The 25,051-nt window shown below is 36.9% G+C and overlaps 4 protein-coding genes and 1 long non-coding RNA gene across 19 annotated transcripts; 3 read left to right on the forward strand and 2 right to left on the reverse strand.

Annotated features, from left to right (window-relative positions):
- Positions 1 to 473: 473 nt before the first annotated feature.
- On the forward strand, positions 474 to 11,183 carry LOC100117836 (serine/arginine repetitive matrix protein 1). 10 transcript variants are annotated; one of them, XM_032597541.1, is made up of 18 exons: positions 474 to 1,327; positions 1,576 to 1,647; positions 1,998 to 2,120; positions 2,877 to 3,579; positions 4,115 to 4,285; positions 4,510 to 4,673; positions 4,818 to 5,012; positions 5,096 to 6,187; positions 6,288 to 6,308; positions 6,428 to 6,565; positions 6,668 to 7,222; positions 8,375 to 8,419; positions 9,041 to 9,263; positions 9,341 to 9,429; positions 9,512 to 9,750; positions 9,846 to 10,007; positions 10,096 to 10,595; positions 10,673 to 11,183. In XM_032597541.1, exons 5-18 carry the CDS (start codon positions 4,133 to 4,135, stop codon positions 10,883 to 10,885), a joined length of 3,789 nt encoding a protein of 1,262 aa, XP_032453432.1. In that variant the 5' UTR covers positions 474 to 1,327; positions 1,576 to 1,647; positions 1,998 to 2,120; positions 2,877 to 3,579; positions 4,115 to 4,132; the 3' UTR covers positions 10,886 to 11,183. The 10 variants fall into 10 exon arrangements, with proteins under 10 accessions (XP_032453432.1, XP_032453434.1, XP_031780103.1 ...); XM_031924243.2 differs by lacking the exon at positions 2,877 to 3,579 and having other exon boundaries at positions 520 to 1,327; XM_031924242.2 differs by lacking the exon at positions 2,877 to 3,579 and having other exon boundaries at positions 534 to 1,327; positions 1,558 to 1,647.
- A 225-nt stretch (positions 11,184 to 11,408) lies between these two features.
- On the reverse strand, positions 11,409 to 17,041 carry LOC100678169 (DNA-directed RNA polymerase III subunit RPC4). The gene is made up of 12 exons (XM_031924246.2): positions 16,928 to 17,041; positions 14,918 to 14,994; positions 14,682 to 14,843; positions 14,381 to 14,601; positions 13,434 to 14,303; positions 13,028 to 13,332; positions 12,828 to 12,960; positions 12,459 to 12,729; positions 12,301 to 12,384; positions 12,091 to 12,209; positions 11,782 to 12,012; positions 11,409 to 11,566 (listed from the first exon to the last, which is right to left on the reverse strand). The coding sequence occupies exons 6-12, from the start codon at positions 13,312 to 13,314 to the stop codon at positions 11,444 to 11,446; spliced, it is 1,248 nt and encodes a 415-aa protein (XP_031780106.1). The 5' UTR covers positions 13,315 to 13,332; positions 13,434 to 14,303; positions 14,381 to 14,601; positions 14,682 to 14,843; positions 14,918 to 14,994; positions 16,928 to 17,041; the 3' UTR covers positions 11,409 to 11,443.
- On the reverse strand, positions 14,168 to 15,189 carry LOC100115430 (oligoribonuclease). Its single transcript, XM_016982028.3, has 5 exons — positions 15,114 to 15,189; positions 14,918 to 14,994; positions 14,682 to 14,843; positions 14,381 to 14,601; positions 14,168 to 14,303 (listed from the first exon to the last, which is right to left on the reverse strand). Exons 1-5 carry the CDS (start codon positions 15,187 to 15,189, stop codon positions 14,168 to 14,170), a joined length of 672 nt encoding a protein of 223 aa, XP_016837517.1.
- LOC100117727 (protein Aster-B) lies at positions 16,467 to 25,038 on the forward strand. Of its 6 annotated transcripts, none has more exons than XM_031924329.2 (14): positions 16,989 to 18,029; positions 18,368 to 18,869; positions 20,722 to 20,920; positions 21,005 to 21,285; positions 21,465 to 21,518; positions 21,615 to 21,767; positions 21,851 to 22,016; positions 22,099 to 22,257; positions 22,539 to 22,660; positions 22,731 to 22,923; positions 23,015 to 23,251; positions 23,329 to 23,482; positions 23,717 to 23,837; positions 23,924 to 25,002. In XM_031924329.2, the coding sequence occupies exons 1-14, from the start codon at positions 17,986 to 17,988 to the stop codon at positions 24,053 to 24,055; spliced, it is 2,517 nt and encodes an 838-aa protein (XP_031780189.1). In that variant the 5' UTR covers positions 16,989 to 17,985; the 3' UTR covers positions 24,056 to 25,002. The 6 variants fall into 6 exon arrangements, with proteins under 6 accessions (XP_031780192.1, XP_031780189.1, XP_032453438.1 ...); XM_032597547.1 differs by having other exon boundaries at positions 17,063 to 17,420; positions 22,108 to 22,257; positions 23,924 to 25,029; XM_031924331.2 differs by having other exon boundaries at positions 17,089 to 17,420.
- LOC116416352 lies at positions 18,877 to 20,036 on the forward strand. The gene is made up of 2 exons (XR_004226793.1): positions 18,877 to 19,824; positions 19,906 to 20,036. It is a non-coding gene; the product is annotated as an uncharacterized LOC116416352 (long non-coding RNA).
- Positions 25,039 to 25,051: the final 13 nt, after the last annotated feature.

Consider the following 25,051-nt stretch of genomic DNA (forward strand, 5'->3'; position numbering starts at 1 on the left):
ACTGCTGCCCTGCACGACTGACCCATTTGCACCGATTCTCACGCCTGTGTACGTATCAGTTGATTCCCCATTATTGCTTCAGATCGATCAACTTCTTTGCAGCTTTCTTCTCGTCGCTTCGAACTATCGTCCTGACAGAGGCGCCAGATCGTTTGACCAAGTAAACGTGACTTTTCTCCAATTCATGAGTTGCTTCTTTTTTCCTACTGAATCTGTCAAAGAAAAAGCTGATAAAGTCGCGAATCCGTTAGGTATCCGTATGAGAAAAAGAAAAAATAACACGCTACTGAATACATTAATCTATCCCGCATTTTTGTTCGAATAAGGTATTAAAATTGAACAGAATTCGTTTTTCAACGTTCGCGACTGCGCGCTATAGGAACGTTTAGTTGTTCCCGCGCGAAACGCTCAATCATCAAGATAGATGTCGCCGGCATCCAATATATCGACTCGAAAACAATTCCACTCATAAGTACTTGTAGGTTATGTTGACCGTGCGCGACGACGTGCGAGCGGTGCGAGCTGAAAACGAAAACATGGCAGACGCGTAAGCTGACGCGTGTCGTGCCGCCGATATCCGCATCCGTCACGTCAACAGTTCGACACGTCCTTTTGATCACAGAGAATGCAGGAGCCTGAGTAATCGCTCACCGGCTTTCTGCCTATCGGCTAGCCCGCTCGAATCACCTCGATCAGCAAAAATAACCCTTGCTGCTCCGTCATCAACGAATAGTTCACACGTACGCACACAGAGAAAGTGAGTTAGAGCGAGACAGACAGCTCGCTATATAGGCGCGCCGCGCGCGTCTCGCCGCGCCGCTGCCGCCGTCTCCCTCTCCCACCCGCGGGACTGTACCGTATACGCGTACGTACCCGCGCCAGACAGCGCGAAGTATTGCGCGCGTCCAGAGGTGCACGGAAGAAAAGGAAAACGAGTAGCATCCGCATAGTCAACCGCGGCACGACGCAGACCTTCTTCGGAGGGCATCTCAGCCCGGAGTACAGCCTCCTCGCTGATCCCGTCACGGGAGCAAGCGGCGTTTCTCCAGAGACACGCGAGATCGTGGCTTCGTTTGGCCACACGCTTCGACGCACACACACAGCTCTTTATCGATCCTACACGCCGCCACCGCCGCCGCTGGGTACTTCCGACGAGTGACGACGACCCCGGGACAGAATCACAGAAGCAGAGAAGCCACACAACGCACCGGCGCGGACACGTACACTCGCGACGACGAGGGATTGTTAATCGGCGGCTTCGCTGAGCTTTGCTTCCTTGCTCCGCTCCACGCGCCGACGACCCACGCCATTCAAGATGATGTACACGGTAAGAACCCGCTTGGCTTCGTCTTTTTTCTATATGTAAATATGTATGTATAATGTACCGTGTACCCAAGTACAACCAAGCTTCTCCATGAGTAGCTGCTCCTTGTTTATTTTGGAGATGGGGGGGTTTTGGGATACTCTTGGGTGGTCAGCTAGTATTAGAGCACTGGGACATATGCGTAGTATGTAGTCATGTTTTTGCGTAAAGGATTTTTACTCATGTTCTCGTAGGGGACCACTACCACACAGGACACCAGGTTCAGCGACAAGGAGAAAAAGCTTCTAAAACAGATGAAGTTTGGAGACTCGTTGACGCAGAAGGTTTGTATACTATTTGTACTCTATTTATTGACCAATCTCTTGAGCTCGTCTAATATTTAAAGTGAAACTAGCTCTTGGTAAACAAGCAGATTCGTTATTGAGAAATTATCAATAATTATCGACAAATTATCTACTCGATATTATGCAGGAATAGTTTTTATCTATAAAATGTGAGCTTATCAATGTACTGATGTGAAATTTTTTTTGTGTAATCAATACATCATTAATGTCATAAAAAATCTTGAAATTGGTTTAAAATACTCACAACATACAAGATTCAATCGTTCATTCAGTCATTGTTAGAAAGTATACACTTCTACAAGTTGAACATTTTTTGTGTACCAATTTAGGTGGACATGCAGAAGGTGAAGCTGGATGTGATCAAACCATGGATCACAACCAAAATCACCCAGATACTTGGCATGGAGGATGATGTCGTGGTAGAGTTTGTTATTAACCAACTGGAGGAAAAGGTAAGAACATGAAATTCAATTGTTAGAGGATACATCAAGGTATCCAATAATATTAGTTTCATCTGTGCTGATACCAATTTTATTGGTAAAAGATATTTACGTTCACTCAGCTTTTTCCCCTCATCATACTACTTTGTTAAATACCTGTTATTTCAGCTCTCACAACGCCTAGTTCAACTAGCATCCCATTATAAGAAAAATGTGTGCAACTTGCCATGAAATTACATGAAACGCATGCAATGGCACATTTGCCTAGTTTTTCTTATTTTGCTCACTAAAATATGAAAAAATTTTCAGGAGAAAATTTTTTTTTAATCTTCTTTTTTTAGAACTTGATTTTTCTTGCAAATGTAATTTTTTATTTTTTATTACTTTTTTATACGGTTCTGTTCAACATGATTATACAGTGAATTTAAAATTTAATACCTAACACAACTTTTCTTTATATTACACTTTTATAATTAATACAAGTATATATCATTGCTATGGTAAGTAAACGGTAGACTCAACTAATTTCACCTTTCCAAGTCAATAATTTCAATTATCACAATAAGCAATTCTCTAAAAAAATTTAATTAAAGACATTAGTGCCTCATCTTATTTTAAAATCTCAAATTTAATTTAACCGGAGATAGAGTTACATTTGTTGTTATACAACAGACAATAGATTGCAATTGAAAAGAAAAGTGATCGTGTCTTAAATTGACACCTCACGTCAACAAAATTTTATCTTATAATCTTGGAATTCCCCGTTAGTATAAGTAGAGACCATTGGTGGCCGTTGGCTCTCGACCCTTTTGTCCAAATGGCATTCGGATGTGCACTGCTCTACATCCGATTGGCCGCCTTTCTATCAGCCGTCAACAATTCGTGCCTTCAAATCATCAGCAGCCGCCTCAACGCCTCCTCACCATGTTCGCGATTTCGCCTGTTTCCTGTTCTTGATCTACTGTCATCCTGGAACGCGATTTGCGTTGCTGCTGCAACATCAGCAGCAGCAGCCTCACCAGCCTCTTGAGAGGCCGCTACGACACATCATGGAGCTTGCTGCATCAAATTTGCAGCAAGTCAGCAGCTGAGCTGGCTGCCTCACCACCAATGGCTAACCTCAAAAGCAGCTACCACAACAACAGCAGCAGCGTGCCAATGACTTGGTACGCTGTGCATCAGCAGCACCTGGAACAAGAACTCCAGTCCTGTATCCAGTTGCTGTCATCAGCAGCAACAGCTGCATCAGCAGAGAACATGAACATGGGCTGACAGGGTTCAGCCAGAGCAGTGCTCCAGTCAAGGAGTAGAGTCAGCGGTTACCTTTGGTGCAGCTTGCAAGGCATGCACAGTCAATCAGCGGTGCAGCAACTCGTAACCAGGGGAACAGGGACTCTCATGTCTTTTCCCCAGTTCGGAACATTGGCCAAGCGCGAGCAAAGAGCAATGGAAACACGTTTCGTATCAGGAGGTACTGTTAAACTTTGCGTGATTTTTGGCTCCTGAGCGACACTGGTCGTTCACTTACTTATTTAGGATTCAATGGAGACAACGGAACACCAGGCTATAGTTTAATTTTTTTCTCTGTACTAATATATTGGTTTCAGAAAGCAACGTTTAATGTCGCAGTGATTAAGGTAGCCATTTCATCCGCAGAACAAGTAGCTTAATCTGCGTTGCCTTGTTCACTGCTAAAAATTATAAACATCATTATGTTTCTTTTTTTTTAACAGGTTTTTACAGTAAGTTATGACCTTCATAACAAATATTGGTAAGATGTTAGAGAAACAGTCTGCTTTTTCGAGGGGGAAAAGCAGTTGACGAAATAGTTTTAATTAATTGTAATATTAAACTACTTGTGTGTAATTGATTATTCTTTAAGAATAAGCAAAACTATGCAGTAGCAGAATTAATTGCATGAAATATCCACGCTACTGTGTAGCAAGTATAAACTGAAACACTTGGTGTTCGTTTAATGCAAAATTGCCTTTTGACCTGTTTTACAGTTTCCCGATCCGCGAAAAATGCAGATCAACCTCACGGGATTTTTGAATGGTCGAAATGCTCGCGCCTTCATGGGCGAACTCTGGGACCTGCTGGTCTCGGCGCAAGATAACGATACAGGGATTCCCGAAGCTTTCCTACAACAAAAGAAAGATCAGATAAAAAAACGATTGGTAATTATTTTTCTTTTTGTTTACAAACGTTTGCGAACGATCAGTCCTATTATTTTTGGCACAAAACAAAACACTAGCAATTTTCGTGAGCGCCATCTAATTCCGATGTTTTGAGTTTCACCCAACTATCAATCATAGTATTCATAGTCATACCATTGCATTAACCATCAAAGGTAACGAGATGAGTCATTCAAATAACCAAAAACTCTTGCTTTGAAAAACAGGAAGAACAGGAGAAACTACAAGCATCCCTAGCAGAGAAGGATAAAGATAAAGAAAAAGATAACAAGGATAATAACGATAGTGACAAGGTGAAAAAAGAAGATAAGGATCGTGACTCTTGCAAAGATCACAGAAGAGACCGCAGTCGAGATCGCGATAGAGATCGGTATGTTATTTGCAATAGAAAATAAGAACACTTGGCTTTTTTGGATCCAAGTACTCTGTTCACATGCTTTATCCTAAAATTGTTCTGAGCTCGCCTGCAGCAAACCATAAAATTAATTTAACGTGCATTTCTTTTGTTTTCCAGAAAGAGAAGTAGATCAAGAGAACGGCACAGAGACCGCGATCGTTCTAGTCGCAAGCGTAAGTCCTCATCTAGATCTCCCAGCAAAGGTTCCACAAAAGATAGCAAAGAAATGACGACGGAAATTAAGATTGAACGCGACGACTCTCCTCTAATTGAAAATACCATTCCTACTATGTTGCCCTTGAAAACCAAACCGTAAGTTTTTAATAAACTTTGCTTCTTAACTTGAAAAATATGATTTAATTGACTCAGTGTCTAAATTGAAAATTAAATTCCAGTGAAGCCGCGGTTGCTATATCACGATTGCAAGCCAAGCTGATGAGCATCGCCGATGGCAAAAAGAAGAACAACCGTTCGCCATCGGCGGAAGCAGTAGTCGCCCCAGAAGCCAACAACAAGGCAGCTAGAAAATCGCGATCCAAGTCGCCCTCGGCTCGCTCCAAGAAATCGCGCTCAAAGTCACCGTCCTACAAGCATCGCTCACGTTCGCCCGTTTCTAAATCTCGACGATCGCGCTCCAAGTCCAGATCTCGTCGCTCGCGCTCTAGATCAAAATCCAAGTCGAAGTCCAGACGATCACGCTCTAGGTCCAAGTCCAAGTCACGTCGCTCTCGCTCCAAGTCCAAGTCCCGACGATCTCGCTCTAAATCCAAGTCAAAGTCCAGACGATCTCGCTCTAAATCCAAGTCCCGCAGATCGCGCTCGAGATCCATCTCCAAGTCACGTAGGTCCATCTCGAAGTCTCGCAGATCCAGATCCAAGTCCAAATCTCGCAGGTCCAGATCAAAGTCCAAGTCACGCAGATCCAAGTCTCGATCCGTGGATCGCTCAAGATCGCGTAGGTCTAAGTCACGCTCGCCCAAGTCCAGTAAGCGCTTATCCCGCTCGATCTCACGCTCGCGCAACAAGAAATCACGTTCCAAGAGTATTGAGCGCAGCAAGTCACGAAAGTCACGCTCTGTCTCGAGCGACTCTCGCTCTTCCAAGTCGCGCTCTAAGTCTTTGTCCAAGAGCCGTTCAAAGAGTAAATCTCGCTCGAAGTCCGTGGAAAAAGCCAAGCCTGAAACGGAGCCAAGCAAAAAGCCGGCTGGCAGCGCGAGTAGCGGTAGCAGCAGCAGCTCTGACTCGGAAGACGACAAGAAAGATAAGAACGACTTTGAAATACGCAAGAAAAAAGACAGTGTGCAGTCCAAGAGATCCTACAGAAAGACCAATAAAGATGACAGCGCAAGCGACAGCGACTCGAGTAGGGAAAGGAAGTCAACGCTCAAGAGACGCAGCAGCCCATCACCCAGAAAGGACAGGGATCGTTCCAAGGACAGAGACCGGGATAGGTCTCGTGATAGATCTCGTGATAGGCGTGATAGAAGGTATATACAAAATTCTTTCTCTGTTCTTGAACTTTCTTCTTGTTTTACCAATTTTTTAATAAGCGCATCTTGAAAAATAAGGTTCTCTTTTGATTTCAAGCCAAGTCGTGAAGTTCTCTAGGTAAATAATCACGAAACGATACTATTCACTTGATTGCTTGAATTCAACAGTTACACATGGTTTTTTACTTGTCTTTTGCTTGAAATGAATAGTTGATAAAAATTGATAATGTTTTTTAGGAGATCATTGGATAGAGACCGCGATAGAAGACGGGATCGCGACAGGGACAGGGATAGGGATCGCGACCGCCGAGATAGATACAGCGGCAGCCGCAGTATGAGACCACCATCAGCGCGAAGAGCTCCCAGTAGGCGAAGGTGAAGTCAAACGCAAATCGCAATCATCGCTTTATACATTATTATTCTTTCTTGTCAAAGCTGTAAATGCTGATCAAAACGTCCATATTCTTGTGTCAGCAGGAGTCCTCGCAGGTCCCCGGCACGCTATAGGCGTCGCTCGCCAAGTCCCGGAGATCGCCGTCGCAGGCGCTCATTAGAACGTCGACGACGTTCGTCAGAGCGTCGCTCGCGACGTCGTTCTCCGGATCGCGACCGCGAACGTCGAGGCTCGAGGCGCCGCTCGTCCGACCGAGAGCGCTCTCGCTACAGGGACAGATCTTCGTCGCGTGACCGTTCCAGCCGCAGGGACCGTTCTCGTGATCGTCGCCGTCGCTCTCGGAGCAGCAATAAGGACGTCTCCTCATCGCGTGATAAGCGTGAACGACGCGCCGACTCGGAGGAAGCTGCCAAGACCAAAAAGTCTACTTCGACAGCTTCGTTGCTTGATGTAGCTCTGCCCGCAGACTCGGGAATTTTGCAGATGCCAGCGCAAACAGCAGCTCAAGTCGTCGTATCAACGGTCAAGGCAGCGGCCGCCGAACTCAGAAAAGACCCCAGAAATGGTAGGTCCAGGTCCAGCAGTGAACACAGCAGCGACACCGGCTCGTCTAGCGATGACGATTCTGAACTTGCCAGGTAAGACTTATCACATTGTTTACTTGTACTCGTGAGCCAGTTTTGTCCGTGATTTGTTCCGTTTGCTCTGGATTGTGACTTGCATCACTGGTATGGTGCTTCTTGTGGGGTATGCAATTAGAATGCTTAGAGGCAGCTTCTATTAAAGATTGCTTTTTTTAATGAAATTATTAAAAGGAATCTGACAAATATTTACACAAGGTTCTATTCCCTTTAAATATAAAACATTGTGCCCTTGGGAGCTATTAAGCTGATACATAATTACAATACCGAATGTTCCAATGTATGCAAGTATTTAATGACTAGAGTTAATTCAAGGTGGAATTTTAAATTTTCAAATCCATACATATCTATCATATTTGTTCATAGATATTCCAAGAAAGAAAATAATTCTAGAAATATATAATGCATTCAAGTTGCAATAAAATATTGTATACATAGTATCGTTAGTTAAAAATATCTAGTTTATTGCTTATTTCAAAATACTAGTATAATTCTCTACTCGAAAATTTATTTTGAGCATCGTCGAGAAATTAAAATAACAAATCTTGTAATCTCGAATTTCAAAAGAAAGATTAAAATTTCAAGTTCAAGCAAGTATTCCAAGTTTCAATTTTTTAATCTTGTGAAATACATTTTTAGATTATTGTTTATATTCATGAAAAAAATACTCCAACTTTAGATTTACTGTTTAATCTTATTCTTTATTTCCTTTGATTAATTGTAACTTGGAATTTAAATTAAAAAAAAAACATCAAATCTTGAAATAAATAGAATATTTGCCATCAACGAGAAAATTCGAATTTTCAAGATTTAAGAGGCAGCAATATAATAATAATCTCATCAACCGCCCATTTAACAATCACAATAATACTAATAAAAACATGAATGCTTGCTACTAACCAAGTCTTGTTTAAATAAACAATACTTGTAAAACATAACTTGGAAATTCGATACCTTAAAACAATGTTCAAGTGGATGTTCCATTTTTATATATACCTTCTATTTATGTTGGTTCTTTTTAAAATCAGTTATGAAATTGCACACCAAATATAAAAAATTATATTACAAGATTTACATTTCTTGACTGATTTGATCAAGGGTAATTAATAAAAATGGCAAATTAAAAATTTGTTTTAATGTTTCGAATAGAAACGTGCTATTGCTGTACCATACAAATGATATTAATAAATTAGGGTAAGTCGAACAAATACGTCTATAAACACGTACTTGTTTTATTTGATTTATTTTTTTTTTATTTGTTTTTTAGAAAACGCGTAAGAATATTTTGTTTGCTCCAAGTCCTAAAACATTGTAGGAAAAATTTCTGTTATATATAGGAAAGCCTGAAAATGCAACTTTTCAATGGCATTTCGAAATTAATAGAAATTTGTCGATACTTGCTGCTTTTATGATATTCTTCTTTGTTGTCATATTTCAGTTGATGCAGTTAGGATGTTTCATGCAATAGAAAAATAACTTTATTGATTCCGGAAATTTAACTCCAAAATGCAACATCCTAACTCGGTATTAGTTTATGTTGATCCTGTATTTATACTCTCTTACTATGCAGGTCTATAACTTGATCTTTTCAAGTTGCACTGGATTGAAACATCTTCACAAAAACCAATATCTTAATTATTATTTATCATTTGTCAAGCCGCACATTTTATTGGTAGCATATTTTATTTTATTTATTGTATTAATTTATATTATTAATAATAATAATTTTTGGTTAGATACACTGAATTCATAATAAATCTATTAAAGGTAACTAACACTTCGAATTTCTTTCCTATCTGTAATGCGGCATTATAGAAAACAACTCGAGCAGAAAGTACTCCAAGAGAAAAAGGAGCGGGAACAGGCTGAAGAGCTCAAGCGCAAGGAAAAGGAGAGACTTGCCAAGGAGGAAGCGTCAAAACGAGCGGCCGCTGAAAAGGAAACCAAGAAGGCAGATATACCACTGCCAAAGAAGCCGGAGCCCGTCATCTCGCCTAAAAAGATACCCACCTCTGCTCTTCCAATCAGTAGACACAGGGTAAGTTATCAGTGTGCATTTTAAATACACTGGTGCAATGCTGATCATTCACATAATATTCTACCTTCATTTTACAGTTTTCGAAAAGCTTGTCTCGCACTCCGTCGCCCTTCAAAAAAACGGAAGATATGATTGCCGATAAACTGAAACAGCAAAATACTTTAAAGTAAGCATATTAGCTATATTTAATGTCATTTTAGCATATGTTTTATTTTGAAGTCGATTGACGTGATCTTTTTTATTTTCAGGGATGATAAAATTGTGTCCCCTAAAGTCAGCGAGGTTACCGTAGCTTCGGCAGAAACGTTCCCGCTGAAGAAGGATGAAAAACTACTGAAATCAACTCTTAAACCAGTAATAGATGAGAAAAAGAGTAGTTCACAAAAGACTTCCGAGTCAACTTCGTCCAAGAAACCTATTGAAAGTAGTAAAAAGTTGAAACGTGATAAGAGAGACGAATCGTCAGATTCTGAAGACAGTGAAGATGGTATGTAATATGAACGAAAATTTACTGGACATTTTGAAGCAAAAAAAGTAATTGATATCAGGTATTTATTATACAAATGATTGTATTTTTTCCAGACAAAAAGAAGCCCAAAAAGATCGAAAAGTTGAGGAAATTAAGGCGGACGTCTAGCGACGAGGATAAATCAGATAAAAGTAGAGCAGATTCTAGTTCTGGTTCCGAAGACGAAAAGAAAACAACAGATAAAAATAAGAAAGCACGCGATTCTAGCAGATCAGGTACTTGTGGATGAATATATATCTATATACACTGATCCAATTTTTTATTTGTTGAAATTTCGGATATTTTAATATTTAATATTTTCAGATTCGTTAGATACAAGGTCGAAGGATCGTTCGAAAGATAGCAAAAAACGCGATGCTAGTGAAAATGACGTCAAAAAGCGTTCTAAGGACAAAGAGGATGATTCGAAGAAATCGAGAAGGTCTCGCAAAACGTCTTCTTCGCCTGAGGATGATTCACGATCCAAGAAATCAAGCAAAGTAGAGGAAGAAAAATCACGCTCTAAAAAGTCCAAGAGGGATTCAAGTTCTGAAGATGAACCAAAGAAGTCTCGTAAACGGAAAGATAGTTCTTCGGAAGACGAACGGCCTAGAGGAAAGAAATCCAAAAAAGAGTCTACCAGTAGCGAAGATGATGCCAAGACCAAGGCCAAGAAATCGAAACGAGATTCTAGTTCGGATGAAGAAGAAGTAGAGAAGGAAAAAGAAGTGAAAAAGAAAAAGAAAAATGATGATAGCAGTGATGAAGAAAAGGTCAAAAAGAAGCGAAAAAAGAAAACCAAGACAAGTACTAGTGAATCAGAGGTAACTTGAACACACTATAAGGCTATTATCATTAATAAAACTTGATTGTATTTTTAATCACGACTTTTTTATTGTAGGAAAGTGAAGTTGAAGAAAAGAAGAAGAAGAAGGACAAAAAACATAAGAAACACAAGAAACACAAGAAGCATAGAAAGCATAAGAAGAAAAAGGTTGCAGAATCTGATGAATCTGACGCTAGTGAAGGGAATACCGAAGAATTAGAAAAAAAACTTAGGGAAAAGGCACTCAAATCAATGAAAAAAGGACATAGTGTCGAACGGAGTGACTAAGATTTTACATATATTGAATTGTAAAAAAAAAAGAATAATTTGAACATGTAATTTACTCTAAAGTTATATAAGTGTATAACAAAATACTTTGATATCTATTACTCCAAATGACAGATATACAAAGTTTAAGGCTTTGTACAAAACAATTGTAGATCCATGCACTCATTTTGTGTTGAAGCATGTGTGGCTCGTGTGCGAAACATAAGAAATTTTTTTCTGTAATTACTATCAAGTACATGTAAGAGTAAATGCTTTTACTTAATAGTCATACAAATAAACTTGGAGTTTTTTTCTTGAACAACTTGATTTATTTTCACCAAATCCGTTAAAATACTTGATCCTATGCTTCAAGCGTCATTGTTTCTTGGTTATCCTCGTTAAAGAAAGCATTTTCTTCACTGGATTTTATTTTTTATTTTCACAAGTTTTTCATTTATATCAAGATTTAGCAAGTTATACTTATTACTTAAGATCGAAATATTCTATAAATAGGTAGGTAATAAAAAATCCTATTACAAACAAATTGTAAAAACTTTTCTATATTTCTATTTTTGTACATTACAATAATTTTTTCAACATATTTTCCCAATCGGGAGAACAAATCAGTGTACTGTTTACAGGTCCAAGATTTATTAGATCTCCACTTTGTTTGTCTTGGTTAATTTTTGCAGCGATTAAATCCTGAAAATTATTAATCATTTAATTATTTTTTTGTTATAATTCATTTGCATAACACAAGGTATTTTTCGATTTACTACTTAAACAAATTACTTGATATTAGCCATGTTTCAACAGCAGTTTACTGCCTTTATCAGGCTGTAAAATTATAAAAAATCGAAAAACCAACTTGTATCAATTATTGAAATATTGATTTGTTAAATCAGAAATTCCTTTACCTGGCGAAAACTAAGATTTGATCCAACATCGACAATAAGGTTATTTTCACCTAATATCAGTTGTGCCTTTCCAGACCTTAAAATTTGTAATTTACCCAACATTCCTTCTTTTAAATTATTAAGAGTACAAAATTTATTTGATTTATCAGTCTCATTCTCTGTAGTAGGTTCAGCTACTTTTTTTGTTCTAGGATCATCATCTGATTCAAGCCCTGGTAAACAATCGGGTAACTGAAAAAATTGAATTTCATTTTTTTTTTGTTAAAAATTTATACTTTGTACTTGCGATTATAAATCTGTACGATTTACCTGTACTAAAATAAAGGTACTTGGTTTATTTTCCATAACTTGAGGCACTGTAAGTGATACTTTTGCTTCTCTTGTTTTCACATGAGGAGCAGCAGGCTTGACTTGATGAGATGCTTTTGCTGTATAAAGTTAATAGTTTAATAAGTAATATTATGAAATAAATAAAGTATTTCAATTTATATATATATATATATGTGTGTGTGTATTTACCTTCACCATTTTGTAAAGTAACAGACTTGTCATTTCCTTTTAAAACATCTAGTTTTTGATTACTCTCAGTTTTAAATGATTTTGCTAAATTTATAATATTAATTATCTATTAATAATTAATTTTTTAGTACATGCATTCAAGTAAATTATATTTTTACCTTCATTAACCATGGGTAATGCAACTGGTGTGTTTTCTGAATCTTCATCCAATCCATCATCAAGAAAATCATCTCTCAGCAGTTCTCTCAACTTTTCAGCTTCTTCTACCTTATCAATTTTTTGAGGTATAGATAATTTTGGTCTTTCAAGAGTTGCACAAGTTTCCCTTCCACCTCCACCTCCAGAACTTTCTCTGTCCCTAAAACTAGCACCGCCACTATACCTTTTGGTAGATAAATCGGCAAGACCCTCCGAAAATATTCCAGTTGTCTAACATAAAAATTAAGAGTTAATCTTGGTATTAGTATCGGTACAATTATTTATTGGACAAGTTATTAAATTAATGACTAACTAATAGATAAGCTTACTTGAATTATATTACTTGCTGCCTTTCCCCGTCCTCTACCCCTTTCTCTGCCCCTGTCATTTTTCCCTCTGTCGCCTTGCCCACGGGCTTTAGTTTTCGGATTAGGATCACTTTTGTTAGCAGCATTCTGATCTCTAAAATAAGTATAATCATTAAGACATGGTTACTAATGGAATAGATTACATTATTTATATTACATACTCTCTATTTTTAAATCTCTGTGCATTCAAATTTGGAGTATAAACTTTCTTGGGCTTCTCAAGTTTAATTGCTCCACCTAATCTTAAATCTCTTGGTGGTATAATTGATGCCAATCTTATTGTGGGTTTGGGCGCTGCAGGAAGCCCTGGTTCTGTTTTGATGGTCTGAATTAAATTTGGTATCGATGGAGCAGTTGAAGCCAATGGCTCTGATACTGGATCAGGTTCAGCTTTGATCTTCAAGTTGGGATCGTAATCAGGGTGTACATTTGAGTGATTGGATGACATTTTTATTTCTCATTTGCTCTGAAATTTGACGGATTAAAGTGAGCTAAGAATATAAAATCGATCTCTAGTAACTATTTCCTAATAATTAATTGATACACAAAAATGTTTACTATACTTACAACACCTTGTTCTACTATCAACACTTATTTCTGAAACTGTTTACATGTGCGTTCAATGTTCTTACAAAGTCTAGGTATATGCTGATGCACAGGTTAATTACTCTATATGGTTAGCTGAACCAATGCAATCGGCCAGCAATCGACAACTAACTGAAATACATTGAACCGGCATGGTAGACGTAGACTCGAGTCTCGACTGTCCTGGTCCAAGCTAAAGTGGCACCTGGCGGTGAGCTTCGAAAACGCTGATTGCGATGTCCGCTGCGCGACGCCGCGACAGGCCACAGCGAACAGACCGCCTATCGGCCTATATATAGCTTAATGGCTATATGCGGCCTATGAAAATCGACATTCGACAACATAAGGTCTGTTTTACTTACATGCGATGAGTTTCTTTGATCTACTTTTGTATCGATATTACTTTTTAACATCTAATGTATGTATAGCTTTATAAATATAACAAATCATTTTCAATGTCAACATTTACTTATCTTCTAAATCTTCTAATCATATTTAATATTTTTGAAGTACTTTGAAGTAATTTAAGAAATGAGTATTGTTTCTAAAAAAATATTTATTTTCAAGTAACAATTGTTCTTTGAGGATTTGATTTAAAATATTTGTATAATTGATATTCATATGCAAGTGTACAATTGAACAGAACGTGATTATTTTATACAAAAGACAACTTGTGTTATCTTGAAATTTCATTTGAATCGCCTTGATAACTGTTCTCAATCATTAGAGTTAGCATTAAAAACGTTTTTCCTATAAAAATCAAGTTCTGATATACTCTCTCTGATATCATCGAGTGATCTGTGATTACGTTCCTTCTTGGGAGCTGCATCATGAACTTCTGGTTTCCAGCGTCTAAGAGATAAAGAATATTATTACTTGGAAAGTCAAAACCAATTAAATGGTGTACATGAAAATTATATATTATGTACCTGACAACTTCTTTGATTGAAGAAACATCAATTATCCTATAGTGCATGTATTCATTAGATGTAGGCATGTATTTACGTAGAAATAAACGATCCATATATACAGAATTCCCTGCCATTGGGCATCTTCCTTTTGGTATGTACTTGTTCAAGAAATTATACAGACTTTTGTCCACTGATCTTTCATCTTCTTGGCTTTTTTTTGAAGCCTCCACAAGACCAGACTGCAAATAAATTGATAAATACACCAATTGTTAATTTATATGACTAGAAGAATATTTTCAAGTAGTATGATGCCCAGTACCTTGGTATGATGTTCTTGACACCATTCATTCATTCTTGCCAACTCATCATCTGATTGATGTAGTACTTGGTGAAATTCATCACTAACAATATTTAAATTTTCATCTGTGATTAAACAAGCAACTTCAAGAATGCGATCACTCTCTACTGCCAAGCCTGTCATCTGGGAAAAACACGTTTTTGTTGAAACAAAAAATTGTAATCATTGATTTTTACAATTATTTTTCGATAGCTTACCTCCATGTCAATCCATACGATTCTGTTTCTCCTCTGATTGTTCGACATATCTTGAGTATTTGCATCTGAATGATCAGCTATGTATTTTCCAACATAAAAAGTTCTCAAATCAATTTCTAATCATCTACTAATATGGTGAAAAAATACAGCCACTTATAGAGTAACAGGGGGTAAAAATAAAAAATATCTAAAGTACCATTTGTGCAGTAATGAGAAGTAGCAGGTTGAATGAATATTTTTAAATATTTACCAACACCTCTTGCTATCGACATGTTAAATAAAGCTGTGTCACAAAATTACGAGTGCTCGCTACGATTATCAGTTACGAATATATATATATATATATATAAACACGTGTTTATATTTTTCCCAACTTGGCAGCAGCCAAAATCAATTTCCGAATAATCTATCGTCTCCAATTTGTGTGTATATACTCCGTACGTCAAGTTTTCTCGTATTTACCTCAAGTTATTAAAACCAAGTATGCGTCTTATTGCAACCGAGGATCCACAGCTACGTGTTTCAGTAAAAAAGAAGAGTGGATATCGATTCCCTCAATCGAGACGACATTTGGATTTCGACGACAATGTGGACACTGGATTGATACTACTCTGCTGACCGACAATACTTATACTGTACAGTTAAATTGTAACCTTAAAAATCGGATAAAGAACGCCAAAGTTAATACGAACATGGTGGATATAGTGGGATTGGGCACATGCGACACATAACAGCCAAGTACTGCAGCCAACTTGAGCTGAAAAATGTTCCGTGGATTATCGAACATTCCCGGCACCGACGAGGATCGAGGATGCGTAGTTTAATTTTTCTTGGATTGGCTACTTGCGGAATTTCTGCTACGCTGACCAATTGCGATTCGCGGCGAAATTTCAAATCCGAGTATTGCGGTGCTCCAGTCAACGGGGAAAAAGTTGCGTTTTACAGGTAGTTGCATTTAATTTGTTCGCACTTCTAACCGTCGTATTTGTACACCGGAACAACAGCAAGATGATAAATTTCACTCGAGTTACTATAGCGTGCATTATGCCGCATGAAATAATTTCTTGATCAAAATTATGCGATATCCACCAAATTGGAGCAGCTCCTCGTAGACATGGTTAAAATAATAAAAGAAACAAGCAAACATTAATTATAGATTGTAGGTCCTACGCAGACCATCGCATTATACAGTTAATACCTTATAAAAATAGCATTTTCAAGCGATACTATAATTTCACCCCCCCCCCCCCCCCCTCGACAAACTATACACGCAAGTATTACGCAACCGTTTGATCGCATTTCATGAATAAAATCAATAAACGAATTCATAGAACGTCCGTTATTGTAGCTATAGATTGAAGGAAATCCGTATATACCTATATCTCTATCCGCGCGCGCGTTACGTGGTCTATTGATATATGTGTGTATATATACTAGTCGCGGTGTATGCCATATATACGCGCGCATTAATCATGTAGATATTACAGGAGCTCGTCACGCGCATATCTACCGATACGAAGCAATATACCTATTGCAATTCAGAGTGGCATTTTTCATTGTTCCTCAGATCGCGCAATAAACGAGGGGCGCTATAATGAGCCAACTAATCTCGAGACGGATTAAATTGACCGATCGAGAGTGTATTCGCGCATCATGTGCCTGTGTGTGTGTGTGTGTGTGTGTGTGCGTGCACAAGCTATTATTATTCCGATAAGAAAGCTGTATACTCGGCAAGAGGCCGATAACAATCGCGGAGCTACAACGAGTCCAAGATAAAAGAGAATTTGTGCGGTGGATTTGATTCAATTGAATTGCCGAAATAATACTATATACGTATAATCAAGACCAAGTATCGTTAAAGGAATCCGGTGAGATGTCGCGGGTGGTGCGCGGCACCGAATCGAACTACTAGAAGCATCATATAATGCGATAAGTACCGACGGCGCAAAGCTCGATGGCTCTCTTTCTTTATCGCAATAATAAGTAGTATATGCGTATATACACACGTACACAAAGCACAAGAGAGCGCCCAGTAGAGACAGTAGCCATCAGAGAGAGAGAGAGAGCAAGAGAGATGGAGCATTAAGTAGATGTTGTTCGCCGTCGTCGTTATCGCGCGCGGACCGCTGCCTGCTGTAGTGAAAACGTAGACGTCAGTAGGAGCCCGGAGTGTGTGTACTGTGTACATTGCAAGTGCCTGTGTGCAGTGTGCTGCTGCTGCCCTGCTGTGATTTCGAATGTACGCGCAGCGATCTCCGCCGCGGAGGAAGAAGCCTCGTATGCGCTCTAAGCTGCTGCTGCAGCCGCGGACTCGGTAATTTCGTTAATCGCACATGCGGCGGTCTCCGGATAACGATAAGCGAGAAGAAGAGAAGCGACATCAACTCATCGGCTGCCGACCGTCGTTGTCGTCGTCGCCGCCGTGGTCCCTGTAGGATATCTCGTCGCGTCCGAAGAGGCATAAGAAAGAGAGCATGTTCAAGAGGGAGCGAGCCGCCCCCAGGTATAATCGGCCCATCTCGAGACCACTGCTGCTGCTACTACTACTACTACTACCGTCGGCGCAGCTACCGCTGCAGCTTCCTCTTTTCATTCTTCTCTAATATAGCCCCCTCGCTCTCCCACGCTGCTGCTGTGTGTGTGTGCGTGTGTGCGTGTGTGCTGCTCTGCCGCCGCTTCTCTGTATACTGTACTCGCATATATATATATAGGTACTCTAAAAAACGCGCCGCGCGAGAGGGAGCGAGAGCAAGAGAGTTGTTTGCGTGTCGTCGAGTTCCCTCCTTGTGAACTGCACACTGCGTGTGTATCCGTTTAACTCTCAGTCGGACTCTCTCTCTCTCTCTCTCTCTGTGTCTGCGTGCGCTGTGTGCTGAGAGTGCGCATTCGCTCTGGTGCTGGTGCGTATAGCTAACTAGGGAAGAGGGAACGTCGCCGGCGACGAGAGGACGCGCGCGACGATGCGCCCGGAGGCCCGTTCGCTGCTGCAGAGCCATTGACAGCAGCTATATCTGAGCGGATGATGCGAACCATCGAATCTTCCACTGTGACGGCCTGCTGCAGCTATCATGTATTTCGAGGATCCCCTCCAAGAGCGTCAAGTAACAAGCATGTGAGTTGCTCTTTTCACTCATCCTTGTTCTTTTATTGTTGTCATTGCTGTTTTGTTCTTGTTAATGTTGCCATTTCATTGCCTCTGATGCTCTGGCTTCTTATCTACTTCTATTACTGACCTTTTTCTTTTGCTGCCTCTGTACAGTATACAGGCAGGAGTGGATACATTGTTTGTTCTCGCTCCATCTTTCTCTTTCTCCCTCTCTCTGTTATACACACTGAGAAGCGACAGAGATAGTTCGGAGCAATGTATGGACAATTATCGTGTACTCTGCTGTCAGCAGCCTGATCGACAAGCCTGGCAGTTACTTATCTTTTGCTTTGTTGTTTGCGCAGGAACAAGTCTGTAGAAAATTTATTGATATCCAGCCACGAAGTAATCAGTAGCATTAATTCTTCGTCGCTGGCCAGCCAGAGTTCATCCAATAACCTGGCCAATGGCTCTTACAGCGACTCCATGCAGGATGCTAACTCAGGCGGGGACAACGAAAGATCAAGTCCCATCCCAAGTCCAAATCTCTCTCCCAAGCCAAGTCCGCAATTTTGCAGCAGAAAAGATCACAAGGATCACAAGGATCACAAGGATCACAAGGATCACAAGGACAAGTCCCACAAAGAGGACAAATCTCACAAGGAGGACAAGTCCCATAAAGATGATAAGTCCCATAAAGATGATAAAGACCACAAAGATCACAAAGAGCACAAGTCTCACAAGGATGATAAAGATCACAAGGATCACAAGTCTCATAAAGATGATAAAGATCACTCTTCCAAAGCTAGTTCAGATAACCAGAAGGATTCCTATAATTTGTGCAAACTGAGTGACCAGCAAATTCAGGTATTGTATAGTCATGCATTTTTGTCTTGTATAGTATTCAAACAAAAAAATACGGCAGATTTATATAGAAAATTTACTTTAATTTAAATTGTCAGACTGAACTCACTCCACTCATCTATACAAAATGTTTTATTGATTTAAAAATGTTTTATCAGCTGTACACTCTATTGTTTTAAAACTTGTGAGAATCAAGTCGAAATTTAATTTAATATTAATGAAATTATAGTACAAAACATTACCATCAAATAACTCACTTCTTCTATAGAATGAGAGATTAAAAAATCTAATATAGAAGTATATGTTCCGAAAGAAAATGAAAGAAAACTTAAAATTAGCTCCCCCTGCAATGAAAAAGATATATTATCACTATATATTTAATTGATTTTGTTGACTTATTAATATCCATGTTCTTCTTACAACTTTATGAATACCAAATGGTTGATACTTGTGAATTTCAGTTCTATGTATCAGTTATATATCCTACCTTGGAAATAAGGTTGGGATGATGTCAATATTTAATTTTTCATTTGAATTCCAAGAAATTGGAATTAGTCATACAAGTATGATAGCTTTTTTTTTAACTTGTTTAAAATATTCTTGATTATTATTATTATTTAACCAAGTTAAATAAGTCCAGTTCAATTTTAAGTAGACTCTTATTCATTAAATTAGAAAAATATAGACTTGCAATTCTAATTTATAGGATGTTATGTTGTATAACTAGAAATAGATTATTTAGACCCGCTCATGTATATATTTAAAAATTTGGCTGCATAATAAAAGTAGTTAAAAAAATTAATGCTTGAAATCATTTTCAAATGCAATAGCTTTTTATAATATAATATTTCGATCCATTAAATGTTTAATAAATATGAACATTATAATACTTATGGCCTTGATAAATTATTTTTACGCAAGCTTTCATAGAGAATCAGATATTGAAAACTTGAGAATTGTAAGTATCCTGATAGAATTGTTGGTCAATATTTGTGCATTGTTCGATAAGAATTAATAATCACATACTGGAATGATACAGGTGTGAAACTTTAATACCAAACTGGAACACAAGATTCAAGTCAGAATCTAATTAAGAGCTGGTTGGAGACAAGGCTGCATACCTTATTTACAAATATTTTTTGCTTCCAATAAAAACAATTTTGCAACAGACAGATGGAGTTCTTGAGACAATTATTATTTTTGTATTTTTAAATCATTTCAAATAATAGTATTGATAGGTTAACCTTCAAACATTGCCCTGCTGTATGCACACTGCACAGTGTGTACTTACATTTTGATAATATATTGGATTAACGTTGCAGTAATTTTTTAATATCGCATAATATTCAAGTTAGATAACAATAGCATACCTTTTATTAATTTAATAATTTAAATGTATTTAATAAATCCAGTTAAAGTAAATTTGAAAATTATCTATCCCAGTTTATCTGCATTCTAGTTTTTCACACAGTGAGAAATGAGTAATTTCACTAAACTGTTTTAAACCTAGTGTATACATTACTGTATATACGTTAGTATACTGACAGATTTATAGATACCAAAGCAAAAGAATCTCTTGAATATAAAAAAAGCATTTTGCAGGTCATTAAACAAGTCATATAATAAAACTTGTTTACAGCAACTATTTATATTACAATAAATTTTCAATTAATATAAAACAAAAAACTAGAACTCATATTATTTATAATACTCAGTCAGACTTATATTTAAGAAAAATAAGTGAGTCAATGATTAACAGCTAGAGCTTCTACTCAGATATGATAATACTTGTGCTTATCAGCATGATAATAATTTTAAAGCATCTGTTAGTTGTATAATTACATCCATGTTGCAGGAAATCACAAGCCGTTCTTCAGATTCAGCGGAAGTTAGTAAACATTCTGCTCCTGATGGAAGAAAAGAAGCAAGGGGTAGTGATCGTAGTAAGAAAAAATCTTGGTATTCCAATATACTTTATCCAACATATAAATCACGGTCTGATAATTTCAAAAGAATCTTCAAAGATGTGCCAGATGAAGAGAGACTTGTTGTTGGTTTGTATTCTCATTTATCTAGATCAATTACCAAACATGTGACGTTTTAGAAAATAATGAAAATTGTAATTTTTATATTTCCAGATTATTCATGTGCTTTGCAAAGAGAAATTCTAGTACATGGAAGACTATACGTTTCTCAAAACTATGTATGTTTCTATGCTAATATTTTCATGTGGGAAACACTTGTTTCACTACGCTGGAAAGATGTAACGTCAATTACCAAAGAAAAAACAGCCCTCGTTATTCCAAATGCTATATTAATTTCTACTGCCACAGACAAATTTTTTCTCACATCTTTTGGTTCAAGGGACAAAACGTTTATGATGTTATTTAAAGTTTGGCAAAATGCTCTAATGGGCCAGGTAAGCTTATTAATAATCAGAGTATCTTAAATAAGATCTTTTTTTCCCTTTTTTTTTCTCTCTCTATACTTGAAATATCTACATATAATATAGACGATCAAGTACATGATTAATATTTATTGTTTCTTTGGCTTTTTATTTATGTCAAAATTCCAATTAAATCTAAATTTTATATAAAGATTGGAAAAAGTGAATGGAAACGAAAATGCAAGAGTAAAAAGTGTAATGTAGAGGTATTATAGTCAATTGTATTGTATGCTTATATCAAGCTACTATTCCATTATCAAGTCAGACAAATAAACTGATGTGCCAATTGTTTTTATTTCAAGTCAATGAGTATGACTGAAATGTGGCAGCTAGTCCACGATTGTTATGGGGAAGAGTTGGGTTTGACATCCGATGATGAAGACTATGTTTCACGTTCTCTAACAGTTCCAGAAGAGAAGCTATCTACACGTTTATCATTGGACTCATTTTCAGAGGTGCGTACAAAAAGGTGATATCTATAATTTGGTTCTGTCATGCAAAAACTAGCTATTTTTTTTTTGTTCAACTTGAAATTTAGGGAGATATTAAAGTTGAAAATCCTGTGTCATCTGATGCGCTTGCTGAATCCCCACTAACACAATCATCTCCGTTGCATTCAGTTGCTGGTACAAGACCAGAAGGTTCCAACGATCCAACAGATCTTAGCTATTCCAGTGAAAGTGAAGCAGAAAAAGAACCATTGGGTAATATCTCATTTATTCATCCCTCGAGATTTTCTCGCAATAATATTCAAAATTTAATATCAAAATTAACTGGGTATTTTAGTTCGAATAGGTTTGAGAAGTACAGCAGTATGTACTGGATCGCACGATGGGCGACCATTGATAAAAGCTACTTTGCCAATACATATAGATCGATTGTTTACACTTCTTTTTACAAATTCCAAGTTCTTCCTAGATTTTCATACTGCTCGTAAAACAACAGGTAATTTCACTTAATTGTATCCCATGTATTTCCAAGAGGAAAATAAAATCTATTTCAGACTTGCTATGGGCAAGTTTATTTCTGTAAATCAGAGTCCAAAATCAATAAATAGATTTTATTTTATCTCTATGATGAATCAATTTTTTTAACTTGACAGTGAAATAAATAATATACTCCGCATTTTTAAATGCATGCTTGATTTACTGACACAGTGTGGAAGGTATTATGCTTGTCTAATATAGATACTTTTAGATAAACTAAATTATGTTGTATTTTTCAAGATTTGATTCAACCTGCTTGGACAGAAGACAGTACAACAGGACAAAAGTTGCGAACAGTTTCTTTGACTGTTTCACTAACTCAAGCGGTTGGTCCCAAATCTTCACAAGTTACAGAAACACAGGTTGATATTTTATTTGTCAAGTGTAGCATTATTTTGAGTACATAACAATAAAAATCTTGTATTTTCTTAGGTAATGCTTCCATGTAGTACACCAGGTCACCTTTACTGCCTTGATGTAGAAACTACAAATTGTGGAATACCATACGCTGATTCATTCAGTGTTTTTTCACATTATTGTTTGACAAGCGTTTCTGAGAATGAGTCAACTTTTGCAGTTTTTTCTGAAATAAGGTACAAGAAAAATGTGTGGGGTATTGTTAAAAGTAAGTTTATCCAAATTATTTATGCATAAAATTTGAAAAGGTAAAATGCATTATTAATGATTATTTCATCTTTTTTTTTTAATTTCTGTAGGCTTTATAGAAAAAAATTGTTGGGCCAGTATGGAAGAATATTTCAATAGTTTAATAAAAGCCTTAGCAGTCGAGTGCGAAGAGAGTGGTGCAGGTGCAGGAGGTCTAAAAAGAAAAACCAGGCGCCGCAGACGCGTCACGGCTACTGGTGTTACCATACAGACTCATTCCCCTGACCACACAGCCTTTAATCATCAGTCGCCTGTTGTGGAGCTGCCTCATAGAAGTACTGTTAATGGTAATTCTGAATCAATTTTTTTATTGAATGTTCATTTATGCTTAATATAGTTTTACCAATTCGCTATTACTTATCAGCTACAGATTTACGAGGCGAAAGCAGTGCTATGATAACTTGGATACTACTAGTAGCAGTACTAGGTTTAATGATCATTAATGGTCTACTCTATTACAAATTGTGGAGTTTAGAAGAAGCTGCCACTTATACAATAATGGATTTACATGTTTTAAAGTAAGTCTACTTGACCACATTGATGCGCTAGCGCGCTTCTTGTGTAAATGATCGCGCTTTTTTTATATATGCGTTAAATTTTATTCAAAATATAATCAAAAATCATTCAACGTATATTTTATTATTTATTTATGTACTGATTTAGTTGCTTAAATTTTTTTCGGAAAACATTTCTTACCATTTAATTGAAATTAATTATATTCTGTAAAATTAATATGATTGAATATATTGCAGGAATACACCGAAAACTGAAGAAGATTGGATCAATTTACTTCAACAGCAAGAAAGCTTACATAATGTAGAAATTAAAAAGTGGCAAAGGGTATTGAGTACAGCTGCACAACTACTTAGACAGGTAATCATATCATGTGAGAATGTAATAAATTCTTGAAATTCATCACATTTATGAATTTTAATCATATCCTTTACTTAAAACTAAAGACCGAAGAATCATTGACGCAACTACAGATGAGTATTCATCCAACAACGACTGAAAAAATGTTCTCAGTATTAAAACCAGGATTGAAAACTCATAATTCGCAAAATGAACAGCGTCGTGATCAAGAACTGTGAATGAGCTTTTACGAGCTTTCATGATAATGAATATTTTTAAAACCTGCTCAAGGCTGTGTTTCCTATACATTTGAATTATCAAAATTTGTTTTCTCATTTCCTTTAATAGACAGTGCAATAGATCGTTTCACGAGTCAAGATAAAATTCCAAAAATATGTTAATAGGTTCAAGAGCCTTGAAATATTGTTACATTGATTACTTAATTTCTTAACTTCAATAAGAATGATCTAGTGTATCGAAAATTCGTTTTCGAATTTTACAAAAGTTTTTATTATATTTTTGTAGCATAAAAGTTTTATTGTAAAATATTGAAATTTTATCATTCTGAAGTAAGTCACTAGAAAATGTATTAGTTTCATTTTTTTTTCTAGGATTTGTATAATCAAATTTCATAAATTTTTTATCTTTATTATCTATGATTAGCATTATCAAAACTTATTTTAAAACTAGGTCAAAAAACAAAAATATAAAAATAAGGTTTTGCTTTATAATAAAAAAATTATTGATATAATATGTGATTATTATGTATAGTTAAGAATTTTCACTTATATTAGATATTTCTTTTTGAAAGTAAGAAATAAATTAAAATATTGAGTTTTAGAATATGGCTTCACTCTTGTGGTAGCGAACGAGCTTTTTACTACGATATATTATTATTTTCCAATCTGTTGTAGAAAAATGAACACATAAGGCGATTGTAAAGAATTAATTTTAATGTTATCGCACATTTACCTACTGTTATTAAGTCTTGTGAATATTAATTTATTAGGAATTTACTATTAGGGTGTTAAAGTTGCCGTGTATAATGTTTAATAGAAAGTTAAAGTATTGTAGGATAATAAATACGCGTACATGTTACATACTCGACGGTCTCAAATTGTGGCCAATTGATTTAGATACATTGTAACTGAGTTTATACTGGGATTTCCAGTTTAGAAATATTTTTTTGAACTTTAATAAAATACAAATTTTATTTGGACAATTGAAAGTATTTT

Source organism: Nasonia vitripennis, chromosome 2 (assembly GCF_009193385.2).
Source record: "Nasonia vitripennis strain AsymCx chromosome 2, Nvit_psr_1.1, whole genome shotgun sequence".
NCBI classification, from domain to species: Eukaryota; Metazoa; Arthropoda; class Insecta; order Hymenoptera; family Pteromalidae; genus Nasonia; species Nasonia vitripennis.

Excerpts from the sequence above, each read along its gene's own strand:
- LOC100117836 (XM_031924242.2), top strand. Across the intron at positions 2,121-4,114 it reads TTAACCAACTGGAGGAAAAG|TTTCCCGATCCGCGAAAAAT; the intron begins GTAAGAACATGA and ends CCTGTTTTACAG. Across the intron at positions 8,420-9,040 it reads AATGATATTAATAAATTAGG|AAAACAACTCGAGCAGAAAG; the intron begins GTAAGTCGAACA and ends GCGGCATTATAG.
- LOC100678169 (XM_031924246.2), bottom strand. The coding sequence starts at position 13,314 with ATGTCATCCAATCACTCAAATGTACACCCTGATTACGATCCCAACTTG. Across the intron at positions 12,961-13,027 it reads CAGAGATTTAAAAATAGAGA|AGATCAGAATGCTGCTAACA; the intron begins GTATGTAATATA and ends TACTTATTTTAG. Across the intron at positions 12,013-12,090 it reads GTACCTTTATTTTAGTACAG|TTACCCGATTGTTTACCAGG; the intron begins GTAAATCGTACA and ends CAATTTTTTCAG.
- LOC100115430 (XM_016982028.3), bottom strand. The coding sequence starts at position 15,189 with ATGTCGATAGCAAGAGGTGTTGGTAAATATTTAAAAATATTCATTCAA. Across the intron at positions 14,995-15,113 it reads TTCTCATTACTGCACAAATG|CTGATCATTCAGATGCAAAT; the intron begins GTACTTTAGATA and ends GAAAATACATAG. Across the intron at positions 14,844-14,917 it reads TCGTATGGATTGACATGGAG|ATGACAGGCTTGGCAGTAGA; the intron begins GTAAGCTATCGA and ends TGTTTTTCCCAG.
- LOC100117727 (XM_031924329.2), top strand. The coding sequence starts at position 17,986 with ATGTATTTCGAGGATCCCCTCCAAGAGCGTCAAGTAACAAGCAT. Across the intron at positions 18,030-18,367 it reads GAGCGTCAAGTAACAAGCAT|GAACAAGTCTGTAGAAAATT; the intron begins GTGAGTTGCTCT and ends TTGTTTGCGCAG. Across the intron at positions 20,921-21,004 it reads TGAAGAGAGACTTGTTGTTG|ATTATTCATGTGCTTTGCAA; the intron begins GTTTGTATTCTC and ends TTATATTTCCAG.